The sequence below is a fragment of the Empidonax traillii genome, unplaced genomic scaffold (assembly GCF_003031625.1).
Source record: "Empidonax traillii isolate 1590-97213 ecotype Southwest subspecies unplaced genomic scaffold, ASM303162v1 scaffold1297:size275931, whole genome shotgun sequence".
Lineage (NCBI taxonomy): Eukaryota > Metazoa > Chordata > Aves > Passeriformes > Tyrannidae > Empidonax > Empidonax traillii.
Window position 1 is genome coordinate 53,771 of NW_020956490.1, and position 16,940 is coordinate 70,710.

At 59.5% G+C, this 16,940-nt stretch overlaps 2 protein-coding genes across 4 annotated transcripts; both read left to right on the top strand.

Annotated features, from left to right (window-relative positions):
• Positions 1-576: 576 nt before the first annotated feature.
• EXOC3L1 (exocyst complex component 3 like 1) lies at positions 577-13,357 on the top strand. 3 transcript variants are annotated; one of them, XR_003573799.1, is made up of 14 exons: positions 577-840; positions 1,809-1,969; positions 3,184-3,403; positions 3,676-4,336; positions 4,525-4,642; positions 4,808-4,933; positions 5,051-5,151; positions 5,548-5,658; positions 5,798-5,927; positions 6,903-7,025; positions 7,356-7,511; positions 7,875-7,999; positions 8,419-8,780; positions 13,344-13,357. XR_003573799.1 is itself a non-coding variant. In XM_027906418.1 (14 exons), the coding sequence occupies exons 1-14, from the start codon at positions 798-800 to the stop codon at positions 8,603-8,605; spliced, it is 2,151 nt and encodes a 716-aa protein (XP_027762219.1). In that variant the 5' UTR covers positions 577-797; the 3' UTR covers positions 8,606-8,835. The 3 variants fall into 3 exon arrangements, 2 of the variants coding, with proteins under 2 accessions (XP_027762219.1, XP_027762218.1); XM_027906418.1 differs by lacking the exon at positions 13,344-13,357 and having other exon boundaries at positions 3,184-3,210; positions 3,322-3,403; positions 8,419-8,835; XM_027906417.1 differs by lacking the exon at positions 13,344-13,357 and having other exon boundaries at positions 8,419-8,835.
• Positions 10,487-12,575, top strand: CTRL (chymotrypsin like). Its single transcript, XM_027906430.1, has 7 exons — positions 10,487-10,562; positions 10,715-10,818; positions 10,995-11,074; positions 11,294-11,375; positions 11,468-11,648; positions 12,000-12,133; positions 12,378-12,575. The coding sequence occupies exons 1-7, from the start codon at positions 10,511-10,513 to the stop codon at positions 12,531-12,533; spliced, it is 789 nt and encodes a 262-aa protein (XP_027762231.1). The 5' UTR covers positions 10,487-10,510; the 3' UTR covers positions 12,534-12,575.
• Positions 13,358-16,940: the final 3,583 nt, after the last annotated feature.

Sequence of the window (16,940 nt, forward strand, 5' to 3'; positions counted from 1 at the left end):
GGGCGGTTTGTGTGCTCCAACACACACGCACACACAGAGGAATCCTCCACACTGGGAATCCTCCAGCCTGTGCCTCGTGGAAGGCGGTTTGTGGCAGGGGGGATATCCCCAGGTCCATCCCCAGCCGTGGAGGGTCCATCCCCGCTCCCACGCCCTTTCGCCCCCTCGGGTGAGGCTGGCACAGGGGATCCCTTCCCGGCTGGTCCAGCCTTCGAGGGGCTCCCACCAGGGACGGGCTGAGGTCTGACAGGGGCACCCGGGCATCCCGCTGTCGTCCCCGGAGCGCGGAGAGGGGCTGTGTGCCCGGGGGAACGGGGGATGCAGGGGAGGGCACGCAGGCTGTGACTTCCAGGACCTGAGGAAACAGCCTCAAGCTGAGGCTCCCCTCAGGGAGGGGGTTAGATTGGATATTGGGAAAATACCTTCGCGGAAAGGGTGCTCAGGCACTGAACAGGCTGCCCGGGGCGGTGATGGAGTCACCGTGCCTGGAGGGGCTCGAAAGGCGTGAGGATGTGTCACTTGGGAACGCGGTGTAGTGGTGGGTTTGTCAGTGCTGGCTTAACGGCCGGACTTTTCCAACCTAAACGATCCCACGGTCTGCACTCCCGAGACCTGCGGCTGTCGCGGTGCCTTCCCGTGTCCCCCCCTCCCCTCCGCCCCCCGTTCCTGACGTCCTGAGCGCGGCTGCGGGAACACAATGGGGCCCTGAGGAGCGCGGCTGCTCCGGCTGAGGAAACGGAGCCCTGCCGGCTTCCTCCGCAGCCCTGCCCTGGCCCCCGCAGCTCCATCCACACACCATGGGCATGTCTGCGGAGGACGAGCGCGCCGCCAGCCCCAGAGGTAACGGGGGTGATGCGCCCCGGGGAGCCGGCGAGCTGGGCAGGGGAGGGATGCTACTGCTTGCAGCGCGTTCTGGGGGCTCCCCTGCCCTCTGCCTCACCAGCCCCTTGGACCTTTTCCCTGTGCCGTGGGCTGGTGCCTTGTGTTGTTGGGTGGGGTGGAAGCCTGGCTGTGCTTCCCGATGGTGATATCTGCGCCGGGGGCAGCGCTGCTCCCTGCGCATCTTATCCTCGAAGCTGCTGTCCTCCTCCGGAGCCCCCCGGACCCGAGGCTGCCCGTGGCTTCCCAGCAGAGCGGGAGCCTGGCTTGGCACGGGGTGACATCGCTTTGGGGCTGCAGGGAGTGGCTGGGGATGGGGTGGGGGGAGCGATTAAACTGCATACCCCCCCCTCCCCGCTGGGGACAGAGACTGGTGTGTGATAACTGCGCTGGTTCTCAGCCCTCCACTTTGCCCAGGAGGCCTTTGACATGGCTTTGGACCCTGTGCCGAGGGGAACACTGGGCCCCCCACAGTGTGGGAGCTTTTAGAAGCCTCCCGTCCTCACCTTTGCCTGGCTCTCCTTGCTGCGAGAGCTGCCACCTCTCCATCCCTCCTGCTGACTCACTGCCAGAGCCTCAGCCCTGCTGGGGACTTCCCAGGTGGCATCACACCCCCTCAGAGAACCCACCACTGTGTTTGTGGGAGCAGTGGGGATGTGTGCTCAGCCTGGGGACAGCGTGAGCTGGCAGGCTGAGTCACAGTTCCCCAGGGCAGCCTTCTCACTGCCACAGCCACTGTGACAATACCAATCTGTAGCTGTGGCACCTCGTGGGGCCCTTGTGGAAGAGCCCACTTGGTGCCATCCTGTCCAGCTTCCCACGCTGGGACGTGCTTGGAAGTCTGCTGGCAGCCAGCTTCCTGCCTCCGGCCTCAGGGGCTCTTCCTGCCCCACTTCGCTGTGCTCATTGACCCCTGGCTTCATCCCCAGACGAGGAGTGGCCGGAAGCAGAGAAGGCTGAGAAGCTGGCCAGAGGAGCTGCTCTCAAATGGGCTTCAGGGGTGTTTTACCGCCCCGAGAAACTGGAGGGGCTTGGGCATTACCGGAGCCGAGAGACACAGAGGAACAGCTCCATCCAGTCCCGGCTGAAGGTGGGTGTTTGCCACGTGGACCACCCGCAGCCTCACCGCCTCTCCAGGCAGGGATCCCTGCCAGGGTGCCCTCTTGTGCATTAAATCTTCTTTCTGTCTACTTTTGGCAAAATCTTTTCCTTTGGCTGGCGGTTGAGGGGAAAATGGCAATTGTTTTGGAGAAAAGATCTGGTAACCCCCACGCCCACGCCCTGCCCTATTCTCAGGCCGTGTCTGAGGTGTTAAAATGAGTCTCCCGTGTTTCTGACCATCCTTCAGAATAAAACACCAAGGGGGTTCAGCACATCCCACGTGCAGGAGTCAGCGCTCCCTATCACTGCCCCATCCCAGCACCAAAGGCTGCCCTTCCTCACAGCTGGGAGGAGGCACAGAGCTCCAACCTGCCCCTGCCTTCGGGTCCCCACAGGGAAAATTCCATTTCTACACATCTGCAAGGGCTGTTCCAGTCCCCCTGCACACCTCCCTCCTCAGGGTGATGTTTTTACGTGACCCAAGGAATGACCAATCTGTCTGAGCACTGCAACCTTCTCCTGATTATTTTGGAGATGGTTTCTCCTACTCTCAGTGTGGCTGAATTATCCAGGAGGCAACTTGTTCTAAGTGATGTGGCCTCAGAGAAAGCAACTTGTTGCTGGTGATGCTGGGTAGAAGGACAGTGGCATTAGGAGATAGGCATTAGATGCATGGATAGGGCATGGAGATGTGCCAGTGCCACTGCAGGGCTGGAAATGATGGAAATCAAATTTGGGAGGAGGGTTTGTACAGCCACTGAGGTACTTCATGCCATCCACATGCCTTGGGGGGGGTACACAAGGGCCCTGTGGCCTGCTGCTCTTTTGCAGAAGCAAAGCAGTATTTTTAAAGTGAAAGGAGACATCTGGTTACTGCTCATCCCGTGGTCTTGGTCACCCCCCCCAAAGTGATGCCCTTCTCCCACCTCGTGCACAGCAGTCACTGCCCCTCACCCCACCCCCTACGAGCCATTCCTGCTGCTGGAGGGGGTTCCTAGAAGCTGGGTGTGCAGTGGAGCGGGGCCATCACAGAAGGTCCAAGAGATATAATGGTCTGAGGGTGTGATGACAGGGGCAGGTGTGACCTGTGGGGCCGGGAGAGCGCCTGCAACACAGACCACACAGGGCCGGGACAAACGGTGTGGGAGTCCCCCTGCCTCGTGGAGCTGCTCCACTGCCCCTCCATCCCCTTCTGCTCCCCAGTCAACCGTGCAGTCCTACCTGGAGGGGGTGAGTGCGGGGCTGGAGCAGCTGCGGTCGGCGGCGCAGGAGGTGCAGAGCGTGTGCCAGGACCTGGGGGCTGCGCGCTGGGCCCTGCTGGACAGCGCCGACCACTTCCAGGGCCTGCAGCAGATGAGGGCGCTGGTGGAGGAGCACGTCCAGCTGGCTTCTGTGGTCCAGGTGCTGCCACAGATCTTCTCAGGTAAAGGCGCTGGCCTGGTCCCGGTGGATTTGGGCTGGAAGGCAGAGGGGAGAACTTCAGTCCGTGCAGGGCTGGTGGCAAAGCTTGAGCAGGTCACTCTGGCTTTGCCTGTTGGGTTTGGAAAGTCTCCGTGGATAGAGATTTCACTGCCTCCCCAGGGCCTGATCCAGCACGGTGCTCCCGGACCCCCAGACCTCAGCCCCTTCTCCCTGATAACCTGCGCCCATGCCCCTGGTGCAGACCCCCTGGCATCCCTCCTCCCTCTCCCACAGTGCACGAGGTTTTTTCCCATACCCTGCAGCTGCTCCACGGGCAGCGTCTCCTGGAGGCCCACGCGGAGCTCATGATGGTGGAGCACCTCCGGGACGACATCCTCTCCCAGCTGCACCTCCGCGGGCTCTCCGGTGCCCAGGCAACTGTGCTGTCCTACTTCAGCGGCCTGCAGCAGCTCAACGAGACCCTGGCCAAGCGGCTGTGGGACATCGTGGGCGGCAGCCTGCGCTTGGTGCGGGAGGACCCCGTTCTGTTCGTCACCGCTGTGAGGATCATCGAGCGGGAGGAGAAAATAGATGACACTCTGCTCCTGGAGGCCACCTTCCTGCCCCCTGGCCGCCCCAAGGGCTGGAGGCAGAAGTTCTACCACGTGCTGCAGGACACCATCAGAGGAGCCCGCTTCCACGGTGCTCCTGTGGACGCTGAGGGGCCGGGGCTGGCCAGGCACCTGGCAGCGCTGCAGAGGGACATCGTGTGTGAGCTGACCGTGGTGAAGGACCTGATGGTCCAGTGCGTCCCAGCTCACTACAACATCCTCAGTGTCTGCACTGCCACCTACCACCAGGCCCTCGCCAGCCACCTCCAGGAGATCCTCCGGGAGGACCTGGACAAACAGGGGCTCTTCCTCCTCCTTGAGTGGGCGCTCCACGTGTACCACAGGTCAGCACCAAGCCTGGCACTGACAAAGCAGGGGTTGTTGTGGAGAGCTGGGTTGTTCACCAGCATGTGCGTGGGTTGGTAGAGTGGCTCTGGCTACCAGGGGATGACCAGCAGGAGGACAGAGGGAGAGGTATGAACTCTGGGAAACACAGGTCTACCCAGCCCTGACCTACCTCTCTGCCTTCCAGCCCAGAGATGATGGGTCACCCCGACCTTCTCCCAGAAGTGGATGTTTCTGCTCTGGGTCCTTTGATGTCCCCTGAGCTTGTGGATCAGACAGAGAGGAGATACGTGGTGAAAGTCAAGGTGAGTGGAGCAGGGACCACCACCGAGCCAAGCATCTGCTCTGACAGCAGCCCCAGACCATGAGCCTGTGGGACCAGGCCCAGGACTCACTGCTTGCTGTGCTGGGTCTCAAGGGAGTCAGTACCTGACTTCTTGGGCCTCCTGTGGTGGGTGTCCGTCCTGCAGGCCAGCGTGCTAGAGTGGATGCAGAGGACCCTGGAGGTGGAGTTCAAGGAATGGTTCAGGGAAGAGGAACCCGAGACAGACCACCAGGGATTCTTCCAGTCAGCCCTGCCTGTCATTGTCATGCAGGTGGGTGCCCAGCACCATGGGTGCAGCTGGAACATGGCTGTGCTAGGAGCTCCCAAAAAGGGGGCCAGGGCCTGCAGGGTGTCCCTGACTCACCCCCACTCTCCTCTCCCGCTGCAGATGCTGAATGAGAACATCCAGGTAGCTTCCTTGATCAATGACTCTCTGCAGCAGAAGGTTTACAACATGGCCTTGGAGGAGCTCGAGGCATTTCTGGGCCGGTTAGTGGAGCCCCTCACACCCCTGCCCATCCTCACAGACCCTGGGCCCCGTGGCCAAGCATCATGGGCTGGTGGTGGAGATCGGCTGTGGGGCACCCAAGTCTCACCCAGGTCACAGGAGGCTCAAAAGCCTCTCTGCCCATGGAGCTGCTGTCTTAGCCCTTGAAGGCATCAGCTCTCAGGGCTCGCTGCCCAAAACGCTTCTCTGCTAAGCCCCACTGTCCCACCCTGCCCAGCCACCTGTCACTCTCCAGCCTGATGGCAGGATCAGGAAAGAGCCAAGAGACCTGAGGGGGGGTTATGGGAGGTCCACGTGCCCCCAGGAGCATCCCAGCTCCATGTCCTTGTGATGGGACTGCTCTGCCCGCCCCTCAGGGTTTCCTCTCTGTGGTGCAGGCTGCGGGAAGCGCTGGTGCAGTGCGGGAAGGAGCACCAGCAGGACCGGGCCGTGCCCAAGTACTATGTCTCCTACCTCCTGGCCATGCTCAACAACAACCTGGCTCTCAGGTAACCTGCACCAGCACCGTTTGCAGCTCTTGCAGCAGCCCCACCACCCACAGGGAAGCCACTTACTCCCCGTCCTCCTGCAGGACCGGTGTCCCCACCGTGCTTCCCAGGCTACCTGTACCTCTCTTCTCTCTTGTAGCAACTCTGTCTCCTCCCTGCACCCCGACGCTGCCCACAGAGAAGTCCCTGCATCCCTCCGGGCTGCTCTAGACAGGATGCAGAAGAAAGCCTGCCAGCTGCTGCTGGAGGAGCTGCTCCTGGACCTGCAGGTACGTTTGTCCACAGCACATGAGCCTGACAGAGCTGCAACAAACCCGGCCCCAGCAAGAACAGCCTCACAGCAACGCCCCAGACATGAGTTACTCCTGCCAGGGACCCCTGCCATGTGCTCCATACCCTGCTATCATCCTGCAGACATCTCTGCCAGCCTGGCTCCCAGACCTTGATAAACCACCCGATGTCTGTCACCAGCCAGCACTGCCCCGTATCGCTGGGGCAGATGGTTTGTGGCCCCCAAATCACCAACCGACAGAGACCAGGAGCCACAGCCCCCCCCAGGCTGCCTCGTGCTCCTTCCCATGGCTGTCTCGTGGCAGAAAACCAGCTGGAGAGTGGCGATGTCAGCCTGGAGGATACAAATCCATGAGCAACTGCCCAAGTCGTTTCCTGCCAGTGTAGTCAAATTTAGCTTTCCTGGAGTCTGGACCAAAAATCTGGAATAATTAACAGCATTGCTATTTAGGGCTTGAGTGCCATGAAAACAAAGGAAGAGCCAAAGGGTGAAGAGCTGACGGGGCCCCAGCAGAGACAGAGGGAATGTGTGCCTGCAGGCAGGAAGACAGGCAAGGACAGCATGGCAGGAGCTGGAAACCAAAGCCCTCAGCCAAAAACATGCCCTGTCTACACCAGGGAAGTGGGGAGGAGTGGGAATTAAAAATAAAATCACAGCAAGACAGGCCAAAAGCGAGTGTGTGAGGAGCAGCTTGCTGCCTACACAGGTGACCCAGATAAAGCCCCAGATGGGGGGTGTTAGGGAGGGACAGCCCCAGTGGGTTTCCATAATTTCCTGACCTAGACCACTCCTTTGTTGTTGTATTGAGTTCTGGCTGGCAGCAGGGGGCTTTGCAAGGCAAAGTGGCCAGGCAGCAGGTGGGCACCAGCTGCGGGTGTCGTGCCGCCCTGAGCTGGCAGCTGGAGTGGTGTGACAGTGCAGGGCACAGACACTGCTCCTCCGCCCCTTTCAGCCCCTCTGCCTGCAGCTGCCCTCCCGAAAGTGGCTCTCTGGGTCCCAGCTCGTGGGCAGCATGTGTGAAGTGATCGACAAGTATGCAAAGGACTTCTCCCGTGTCAGGAAACCCGTCTTCACGGTACCGGCTGCGCTTGGGACGGCTGCTTGTCTGCAGGGCGGGGAGGCTGGGCCGCTGGGTGCCATGCTGGGGGGCAGGGGATCCAGTCACTGCCGGGTTTGCCAGGGAGCCTGTATCCTCCAGAGCAGCCCAGAGAGCACACCACCACACAGAGGTGTTCAGGGCTTCCCCCAAATCCAGCTGTTTTCTCTGTGCCTTCAGCCGAGGGTCTTCCCAGCAGCTTGGCCACGGCTTGGTGTGGCACCCGGCCCTTTTCCTCTTTGCCTTTCCCTGGGGAGGTGGGGTCTGACACGCAGGCAGTGCCAGCACTGACAGCTCTCCCCTGCCCAGCTCCTGCTGATGGAGAGCGAGCTCCTGGTGGCGAGCCAGTACCTGCGGGCGCTCATGCAGAGGAAGATGGTGTGCAAGAGCGAGGAGGAGCGGGGCCAGCTCTGCGAGCGCCTGCTGCAGGACGCCACTCAGCTCCGGGAGCTCTTCTGTGGCCTGGTGAGAGGGGTCTGGGTGCCCTGGGAAGCTGGGGCTGTGCCCCTGGAGGGCACCATCACCCCGTGAGGTTGGGTAAAGGAGCTCACAGCTCACCCTCCTGCAAGTGGGGTGGGTACATCAGCCCACAGACAAGACGTGGCTGTCACACTCGGGTGGTTGTGAGGCCAAGATGGGGGGAAGTGGCTGGGTTAGGGACTTGGGGAACCATCACCCTGCTTGGCAGCCCCTGGTGGGTGGGACATGCTCAGTGGGAAGAAAACAGCTGCAGAGAACCAGGTCCCCACGTGGGCACCGAGGACACAGCTGTGTCTCACTGTGGTGACCTCGCCCCGGGTCTCACACCTGGCTGCTTTCCCTCCCAAGGGCCTGGATCAGGGCCAGCAGAGCCTGGAGGCCGTCTTTGCTCTGCGGGAGCTGATCTGCCTCAAAGACCCAGCACTGCTCAGCCTGGAGGTGCTGGGCTTCATCACCAAGTACCCTGATGCCAGGTAAGGTACCTCCTGAAAGAGGGAGTAGGTGGGAGTCCATCCAGGAGAGCCAGTCTTGGGTTGGACCCCGTGAGGTCTCCTTTTCCCATGCTCCAGATCTGAGGTGTTCTTGCAAAGCCCCAGGGGCAAAGAGGTAAAGGGAAAAGGAGTTCTGCTGTGGCAGTCACATGTCTGGTGCCCAAACAAAGCGTGAGAAATGACAGAACACCAAACTGGAAATGTCAAAACCAAATTCACGTGGGTTGAGGGAGGGAAGAGGGGCTATTTTCAGGCAAATTTTGAAGTTTGCCTGGTGCAAAATACCGGCTCTCCCCTTGCCTCAGCTTGGCTTCTCTGAATCACGGGAGGTTTGTGGGACACAAGCACTGTGGGTGGCGGGTCAGCAGCTTGCCCTGACTCACCTGTTCCTCTCTGCCCAGCGACGAGCACATCTCCACCTTGCTGGACCTCCGGGGCGACGTCTCCAAGGAAGTGCGGCACGTGGTGCTGGAAATGATGGCCCAGCACCCCCAGGTCCTGCCCGAGGGCTACCGGCCCATCTTCAGCACCATCCTGGTGCCTGTGCCAGAGCTGCCCTTCTGCCTTCGCAAGGGCAAGTGTGCCTGACACTGCCCCTCAGCCAGCTCCCACTGCCCCCCACGCAGGGACGGACCACGGGGGGCATCTCTGCAGCTGCACAGGGGGGAATGGAGGTGGCACGTGGCATCCCCTGCACGCAGCACTGTGCCCTGCCTTGGGGACAGTCTGGATACGTGCCGTGCTCCTCTGGTCTTGCCTCACTGTCCCCTGCAAGCACCAGTTTTGGGATACCTGGATCAGGGGAAATCCAGCCTGTAGCTGTTCCTACCTGGATCAGGGGAAATCCAGCCTGCAGCTGTTTTTACCTGGATCAGGGGAAATCCAGCCTGTAGCTGGCCTGCTGGGACAGTGACTGAGGGCTGCTCAGGCCTGGCCCATTGCCTGCAGGGAGGAAGAGATGTTGCAGAGCAGACAAGAGTTTGCAGCTGGGGCAAATCCATGTCTCCATGGGGCTGTAGGGATGTTTGGGTTTCCCCAAGTCTCCAGACAGCTCCCTGAGGCAGCAGGTCCAGTCCACGGAGCCTGCTACAATCCCAGCTTCCAGGCAGATTGGAGTCTTACTGGGAGCAGGCTGGCAGGAGGGTTTTGGGCATGGGAGGTCCTCTGGATTCAGGTGTTGCTGCTCCAGCCTGGGCCCTGAGTGTCCAGTGGAGAGCAGCTCAGCCAGCTGCTCATGGCTCATGGCCATGGAGAAGGGCACCAGGTGGTCTCCCTGCCCTGGGCAGTGCCATCAGCTCTGAGTTCCTGCTGACCTGCCAGACTTCCTGGCTCTGGCTCATTTGTCAGTGTCCAAAACAGGACTGGAGTCCAAGGCTCTGGCTCTCCATCCTCTGCTGCTGCTGCCTGGTGCTGGTCTCCTCCCCAGGTGCCACGAGAAGATCAGGATCAGCCTGTATCTCTGCCTACATCCTTGTGCCCAGCCCCTGCAGTGCCCTGGGAGACCTCCACGCTCTGCCACGCTTCCTGCCCTGGGGTGGGCTGCATCCTGCTGTCCTTGTGTGGCACCACTGCTGGAAATAAAGGCCTGAACTGTGCACTCTCTCCCCAGTGTCCAGGCTCTGCTCCCCAGAGGGTCAGGACAGGGACTGGGGCATGTGGGTGGCACAGGGTGTGGGGGGGGGAACCATCCCCATGTTCAATCACCCCAGAGCTGGCTCCCTGCACCTGGTGCCACCTCGGGAGATCACCCAGGGATGAGGGAGACACTGCATAGCCCAGGCCCAGGATGGGGTCAGGGTCAGGCAGCTGTAGTGCTGGGGGGATGCTCAGTGGTGGGCTCGGCCTCATCTTGGGGAGGTGCCCACAGCTCTCCTTGGGGCTCACCGTGTGCTTGCCTGGCTGGCCACAGCTCCCACCTGCCTGGGAAGGTGTCTGCCCTCCTCACCTGCCCCCACTGGCTCTGGGACTCGCTCACCTGTACCAGGGGCGTGGTTCAAAGGGTGGCTCTGAGCCCTGGGAACATCCAGCTAGGACCAGCGCTGGCCCAGGCCAGGACTTCATGGCCACATGGAAAAACAGCTCTAGTGCCAACAGATCTGAAACAGATTTGGCACAGGATGACCTCCCACACCTCAGGCACTGGTGCCCATCCCACCACGTGCAGCCCCACTGCTACCCCAGCTGTGTGCCCACAAGCAGCCCCCCATGCCCCCCATCACAGCCCCGTGGTGCTCTCCCCTCCCCAGCTCCACAGGCTGCAGTGAGAACTGACACAACTCGTTACAGCAGCAGCCCAAGCACCCCAGGTGTCTTCCAGCAGTACCTTCCCACACCCCTGTTTGGAGGGGCACAGTGTGTGCCAGGCCTGGCACCGCTGCCCACAGCTGACACAAGGCCACAGGGGGACCTTGACCCACCTAGCTACAAGCCATGTGGCCTCCTGGCCACTATAAAGCTCGTGGGCCCCAGGAGCTCAGCCTGCATCTGTCCAGGATGGCGTTCCTGTGGGTACTTGCTTGCCTGGCCCTCGCCAGCACCGTCTCCGGTAAGTGCTGCCCGTGGGTGCAGGGAGGTCCTCAGGGTGCAGCAGGACACACGGGAGGGGGGCACAGAGCCACCTGCGCCAGTGCAGACAGCCCCCAGATACAAGCCCTGAGCTTTTGGGGTCACCCCTGTGCCCGTCTGCCTGTCCCGCAGGGTGCGGGGTGCCCGCCGTCAGCCCCTCGGTGGCCTACAGCGAGAGGATCGTCAACGGGCAGAACGCCGTGCCCGGCTCATGGCCCTGGCAGGTGTCCCTGCAGGTACAGCACCGTCCCACCCCCGGGCAGGGGCACTGCCCCAAGCACTGCGGTGGCACAGCCAGCCGGGCGCTGTGGCTGGGAGCTGGGTGGGCACATGGGGGGAACCTCTGACTGCCCCCAGCTGGGGGTGGCTCAGCCTGCCCAGCCCCAGCTCCTCCTCCCTCTTTGCTCCCCAGACCCGCAGCGGATCCCACTTCTGCGGCGGCTCCCTGATCAACCAGTACTGGGTCGTCACAGCTGCCCACTGCAACTTCAAGTAAGGAGCCACCACCTGGCCAGGCCACGCTGGTGCCACTGTCAGGGCTCTGGAGCATGCTGGGCATTGCTGAGTGGCCCTCGGGTCAGCCCCAAAGGCCTGAGCGGCCCAGGGCTGCTTCCTCTCCAGCTGTCCCCACGGTGGCTTCCCTTGGGTTCCCGTTCCCAGCTGGGGTGTTGGACGCCCCACGCCCCCCTGACTCTCCCTTACCTCTCGCAGCCCGAACGCCCATGTCGTCGTCCTCGGGGAGTATGACCTGAGCTCCAGCTACGAGCCCGTTCAAGTGAAGACCGTGTCCAGGGTGAGCGGGGCTGGTGTGGTGCCAGGGCTGCAGCTCCGCGCCGTGGCTGCTCCCACCGGGCAGGAATGAAGTGCCACGGTGTTTCTCTGCAGGCCATCACCAACCCCGGCTGGAACCCCAACACCATGAACAACGACATCACCCTGCTGAGGCTCTCCACGCCCGCCCAGCTGGGATCCCGTGTGGCCCCCATCTGCCTGGCCCCCGCCAATCTGGTTCTGCCCAACAACGCCCAGGCTGTCACCACCGGCTGGGGACGCACCAACCCCAACTGTACGTGTGCTGTGGCTCCGGGGAGGGCTGCGTGTGGCTGCTGCTCCTCCTGGGGGCTCTGAGGGTCCAGGGCTGTCTGGGGGAGGTGACACATCCTGTATGGGTGGAGGGGGAGGGAGGTGGGCAGTGGAGTTACCCTGTCTGAGCGTGCACAAGCGTGCAGCTCGAGGCTCCATACACAGAGTGATCCTGCCCGAGGAAGGAGGGGTACCCTGGCACAGAGGGGGAAAGTGCTTCCCATGGCAGCACCCATGTGTTGGGGAGCACCAGCAGGAGCTTGCCCAGGGCACCCACGTGCTTTCCAGGAGACCCACCAGCGCTGAGGTGATTTAATGGTGCTTCTTCCCCTAGCTCAAGCCTTGGCAACGGCCCTGCAGCAGGTGGTCGTGCCCCTGGTCTCCCAGAGCCAGTGCATGCAGTACTGGGGCAACCGCATCACCAACGCCATGATCTGCGCCGGTGGGGCCGGTGCCACCTCCTGCCAGGTAAGGAGATGAGCTCCTGCTGCACCACGGGGTGGGTGGAGGAAAAGAAAGAAACCTGGGGTCTTGCTGAGCTCCCACTGCATCGCAGGGAGGGTGGAGGAAGGGGATATGCGGCATCCTGTGTCTATGGAGCCACAGACTGAAGCTGCAGCACGTGGCTGCGGGCAGGGGAGCAGCTGGCTGGGGTGGCAGGGGCCGGTCTGGAGCGTGTGCCAGGGGCACTAAGCACGAGTCTCCTCCGCAGGGTGACTCCGGCGGACCTCTGGTGTACCAGAGCGCCAACGGCTGGATGCTGATCGGCATTGTCTCCTGGGGAACCTCCAACTGCAACACCCGCACTCCGGCCATGTACACCCGCGTCAGCCAGTTCCGCAACTGGATCGACACCATCATCGCCTAAGGTCAAAGCTGCCGGCTGTGCCATCCCGTCACCGGGACTAATAAAGTATCTTTTTTCTTGTGCTGAGCACTGCCTCCCTGCCTCCTTTCTTCTCATGATGCAGACCAGGGTGGAAGGCACGTGGTGGAGCCTGGGGCACCCCACGCTCCTCTGCTGAACCCAAGAACTCGGCAGAGCTGGAGCTCGGTGCCCAGCGGGGACCCAGGGGGGGTGTGAGGCCAGGACATGATGCTTGGGCAGAAGGGGAGCAGGGCAGGCCGTGCCTCAAGGGCTGCTCAGAGGGTCTTCAAGCACAAGTACCTACACCCTGGCACCAGCCCAGAGACCACCAGAGCACTGAGGGTGGGAGAAGGGTCCTTCCACTGACCCACGTGTGAGGTGCCACTAGGGAAGGGACTGCGGAGCTGCAGTTCACCAGGCTCGGCACCAGAAAGCTCAGCTTGCAGTGGAGGGTGGATGCTGGCAGGTTCACGGGATCCTAAAAGAGAGAAGTGCCAGGAGGAGCTCCTGGCAGGTCTCGGGAAGGTGGAAGGGGGTGGCTGGAGAGGAGCACACTGCTTCACACCTGCAGATCTGCCAGGTAACAGAGCAGGAAACTGAAAGCCACGCCAATGGAACATTAGAAACTGAAAACAAAATTCAAGGTCAGGCAACAGGTTTTCACCCAAATGTTGAGACAATGGCCAGTGCAAAAAAAAGAAACAAGTCTTGTGTGACATGGGAGTCACAAGACACATGTTCAGTGAATTACAACCTGGTTCCTGGCTGCTCAAAATAGAGCTGGTGATGGGACACTGTGGAGAGGAGCAGGATCAGACTGTCCCAACGTGAGGCACGGGGTTTGTTTTTCCTTAGCAGTGATGTGAGTGCGGTACAAAACCTTTCCTGTGTGAATCACAGCCCCCAAAATGTTGTAATCACTCTATCAACCAGCTGCAGAGAGAATGTGATGCTACACAGGGACATACCCATGGGAAGGGCTATGGAACAGCAACGGAGGGCAAAGACAAATAGCCCAGCACATATGACTGAGATTAAAAAAATTCTGCTCAAATAAAGCCCAGGGCTGATGAACTTTAGTTTGGTAGGATAAAATTTAGCCTCATTTAGTGGTCTGCTCTGCAGGGAATTCCTAACTGACCTTAAAGCCAGGTGAATGTCAGAGATTTGGGAATGGGCCACGTGGGCAGAGGAAGCTGGTGGCTACAAGGAGCTTCAAACAGGAACTGACCAACTGCAGCACTGTGGGTCATCTGCTCTGTGTGCTCAGGTCACTGTCAGCCCTCCCACCACAGAGATAGAGTTCCCTGCCCCTAAAAAAATCCCCTCTTTTCCAGGAGGAGGTGACTCAAGAGGGGTGTGGCTGATCATTTGATACTACAGGTTTTGCTCAGAGTGAAACTGTAGAGGTGACAAGTGGCTGTGTGCAACCCAGAGCATTTCTCTGGCCCACTTGGCCACCTTGCAGCCAAAGAAAAGCGAAGACAACGTCCCAAAGTGCCTGTTAAGCCTCCCAACCCTGCCTTCCAGCAGCAGGCTGAGTGCCTGCCTCGCCCAGAGCATCCCATGGACACCCCAGCCCTCCCCCTTGGGCAGCTGCTGCGATAAATCAGCGAGCTGTTTACCTTCTTGCTGTGATCCAAGAACATGTTGGAGAGGTGAGCAGCTCCTGGTTTTCCACGTGTTTACCCATCATTCCCAGCCTGGAAATCGGCGCCTTCCAGCAGGGAGCCCGCGGGTGATCTGGGAGGCAGAACGAACGACAGCAGAGCCACGGGGTACACAGAATACATGGACATGTTTTAGCAGACCGAGTACACCAAATAAATAATTCTGTACACTCTAATCGTAACATTACGGACTAATTACAATGATTCCAACCTCACCCAACGCCACAGGCCCTGGAGCGATTCCAGGACTCAAGTCACAGGATGGGACACTTCTCAAAACAGTCCCACGAGGAGACCGACTGGATACGACCGGAGTCACCTCCAAACAATTCCAACCCAGCACCGGAAACCGGGCGACCAAAAATAACACCGAGAGCCGGAAGGTCTCGGAGCCCGAGAGCTTCCCGGGAGGTGTCTTTCCGTAGTGAGAGGCAACAGGAAAACTCGAGGCATCTGAGCGTCCACGCAGGGGCTGCTGGTTTGTGACGCACCTCGCTGGGGCTGTGGAGCTGTCCCATCACCTCTTCCCCATCCAGCAGATGAAAAGTGCAATGACACCTGCAGCAGCAGCGAGCTCGTCATGCAGGAGGGACCTACAGTGCTGCCAGGCAGGGGAGGACAGGGGAGGAGGAACAACCATCACCAGGCAGAGCTCCCTCTGCTCTCAGGACACTGAGGGTGGGAGGTGTGTGATGCCACTGCATCCCTGCTGCTTCACATTGATTCCTTTGGGAAGGCTCCTGCGCGGTAAGGCACAGCTGGCACCCGCCTGAGAGCTGCGTTCCTAATCCAGGATGAAAGAGGGGACTGAGTGGTCAAAGAAAGCACCAAAACCCTCCCAGGAGTGGTGAAGGCAACTCAGAGCTGGGTGTGTGGCACGGAGTGGCACAGGCACTTTGTGGTGTTTTCCAGCAGGAAGCCGAGTGTGGGTGAGAGGCTGGGACAAACCACCCTCCCTGCAAGTCCCAGGGCTCACACTGCTGCCAGAGAACAGTCTGCAACTCCTCCTCCCCCCAAAAAGCCCATCTCTGCGCTGCTCTGCTTCATTCAGAAAAATAAATTAAGTGGAACAACTGAGATTTTAATTTACGCCACCTCAAACCTTCCAAATCTTAAGTATCATCTCTTAAATATGGCCCCACACTGCCCCACAAGAGACCTGTGACAGACACGCAGTAGTTGCCCTACGTGGTACAAGATCAGACTGAGTTGAGCCTGCACTGCAGGTCCTCAAAGGGAGCCTTCTCCCATGGGTGCTTTTACCTTGCCCCAGACTCGCCACAGCTCCTGCAGAGGCAAACCCAGAGCTGCTGCCCAGAAGCAGAGGGAACCATCATCCCTATTCCAGTTTGTGCATGAGATAAAAGCTGACTCTCTTAGTACTTCAGCCAAACACCGGGGTGGAAAACCGGACTGAGAAACAGAGCAGGGTCGAAGTAAGAATGTAAATTACCAGGACAGAAAAATCTGACCTCAAAGAAGGAAATATCCAGATTCCAAAGAGTCTGAGGGTGTATCACATCCAAAACAAACACGTCACACGGGCCCTGCACTGCAGCTGGTTTCCACATTGCTACTGAAGCCAGCAGGTCTGAGCCCTTTTGTCTGGGCTTAAGCTCCTCACAAGGCTCTAAAGCTTTTCCTCACGCAGGGCTGTACTTTTCCAAGAACAACCCAGACCAGGAGCTGGCAGGAGCATCTGGATGCTCTCACAATCTCAAGTGTTAAACAGCACAGGCTTCTTCTGGATCGAAGGAAGGGGGGGGGGTTTCAACCACTGGGTTGACATGTTAGTTTTTTAGAAGCCTGAGAAGTAAATCAAACATGGACCAGTAATTGCTGTTTTAGCAAAAAGCATAGAAAAATCTACTATGCACTCAACAATCTGGATGTCAATCTGTAGAGCCCCTAACACTATTTCTGGAAGACCTTTTCACATTCTTTTCCAGTAACCCTCAAAAATATTAAAAAAAAAAATAAAAATCAAGGAATCAACATTCTTTGAAGCTGTAATTCTCTCCCCAAAGAGAGCAGCCAAACTCCCAGGACAAAAGGATGGGATTGTTTTACACAGTACTGCTAAGTTCCAAAAGACAAACAACCCTAATTCCCTTTACTCCTTAGAACTGCATTTCCCTGAAACAGAACGCTCTGCGAAGCAACACCCTGAGCTGCTCCACCGTGTCTCAAGATAAAAGTCCCAAACTTACTGCCCAGAGAAGCTTTGGGTGCCCCAGCCCTGGAAGTGTTCAAGGCCAGGGGTTTGGAGCAGACTGGTCTAGTGGAAGGTGACCCTGCCCCTGGCAGGAGGATTAGAACGAGCTGAGCTTTAAGGTCCTTTTCAACCCAAATCACTCCAGGATTCTGTAGTGATTCCAGCCTCAGCATCTTCAGGCTTTGCTTTTCCTGCTTCGCTCACCCAAGGCAGGTGCTGGTGAGCATCTCCTGGTGACCCTGGGGGAGTTGACTGCACATGCCTTGCATCCCTTCCAGTGGGAGCACGTGGACTCATTCCCATCCCTGTGCAGGCTGAAACGCCGTTCCTCAGGATCAGGTGCCACAGAGGGCAGCTGATGAACACCCAGGACTAGGTCCAAGACCACTCCCCAGCACACCAACCCCGCTATTCCTCCTTGTAAGAGCATCTCACCCAGCAACAGCGGGCTGTGTCCCGCCAAGGACACACCACGATTTGCCACTAGGTGTCATTCCAACTCCATTTTCACTGCGTGAGCCA

What these genes read in the sequence shown, in the direction of transcription:
- CTRL (XM_027906430.1), top strand. Translation starts at nt 10,511, where the DNA reads ATGGCGTTCCTGTGGGTACTTGCTTGCCTGGCCCTCGCCAGCACCGTC. An exon ending in AAGTGAAGACCGTGTCCAGG is followed by an intron (nt 11,376 to 11,467) that starts GTGAGCGGGGCT and finishes GTTTCTCTGCAG; the next exon opens with GCCATCACCAACCCCGGCTG. An exon ending in CCGGTGCCACCTCCTGCCAG is followed by an intron (nt 12,134 to 12,377) that starts GTAAGGAGATGA and finishes TCTCCTCCGCAG; the next exon opens with GGTGACTCCGGCGGACCTCT.
- EXOC3L1 (XM_027906417.1), top strand. Translation starts at nt 798, where the DNA reads ATGGGCATGTCTGCGGAGGACGAGCGCGCCGCCAGCCCCAGAG. An exon ending in GCGCTCCACGTGTACCACAG is followed by an intron (nt 4,337 to 4,524) that starts GTCAGCACCAAG and finishes TCTGCCTTCCAG; the next exon opens with CCCAGAGATGATGGGTCACC. An exon ending in AGCTGCTCCTGGACCTGCAG is followed by an intron (nt 5,928 to 6,902) that starts GTACGTTTGTCC and finishes CGCCCCTTTCAG; the next exon opens with CCCCTCTGCCTGCAGCTGCC.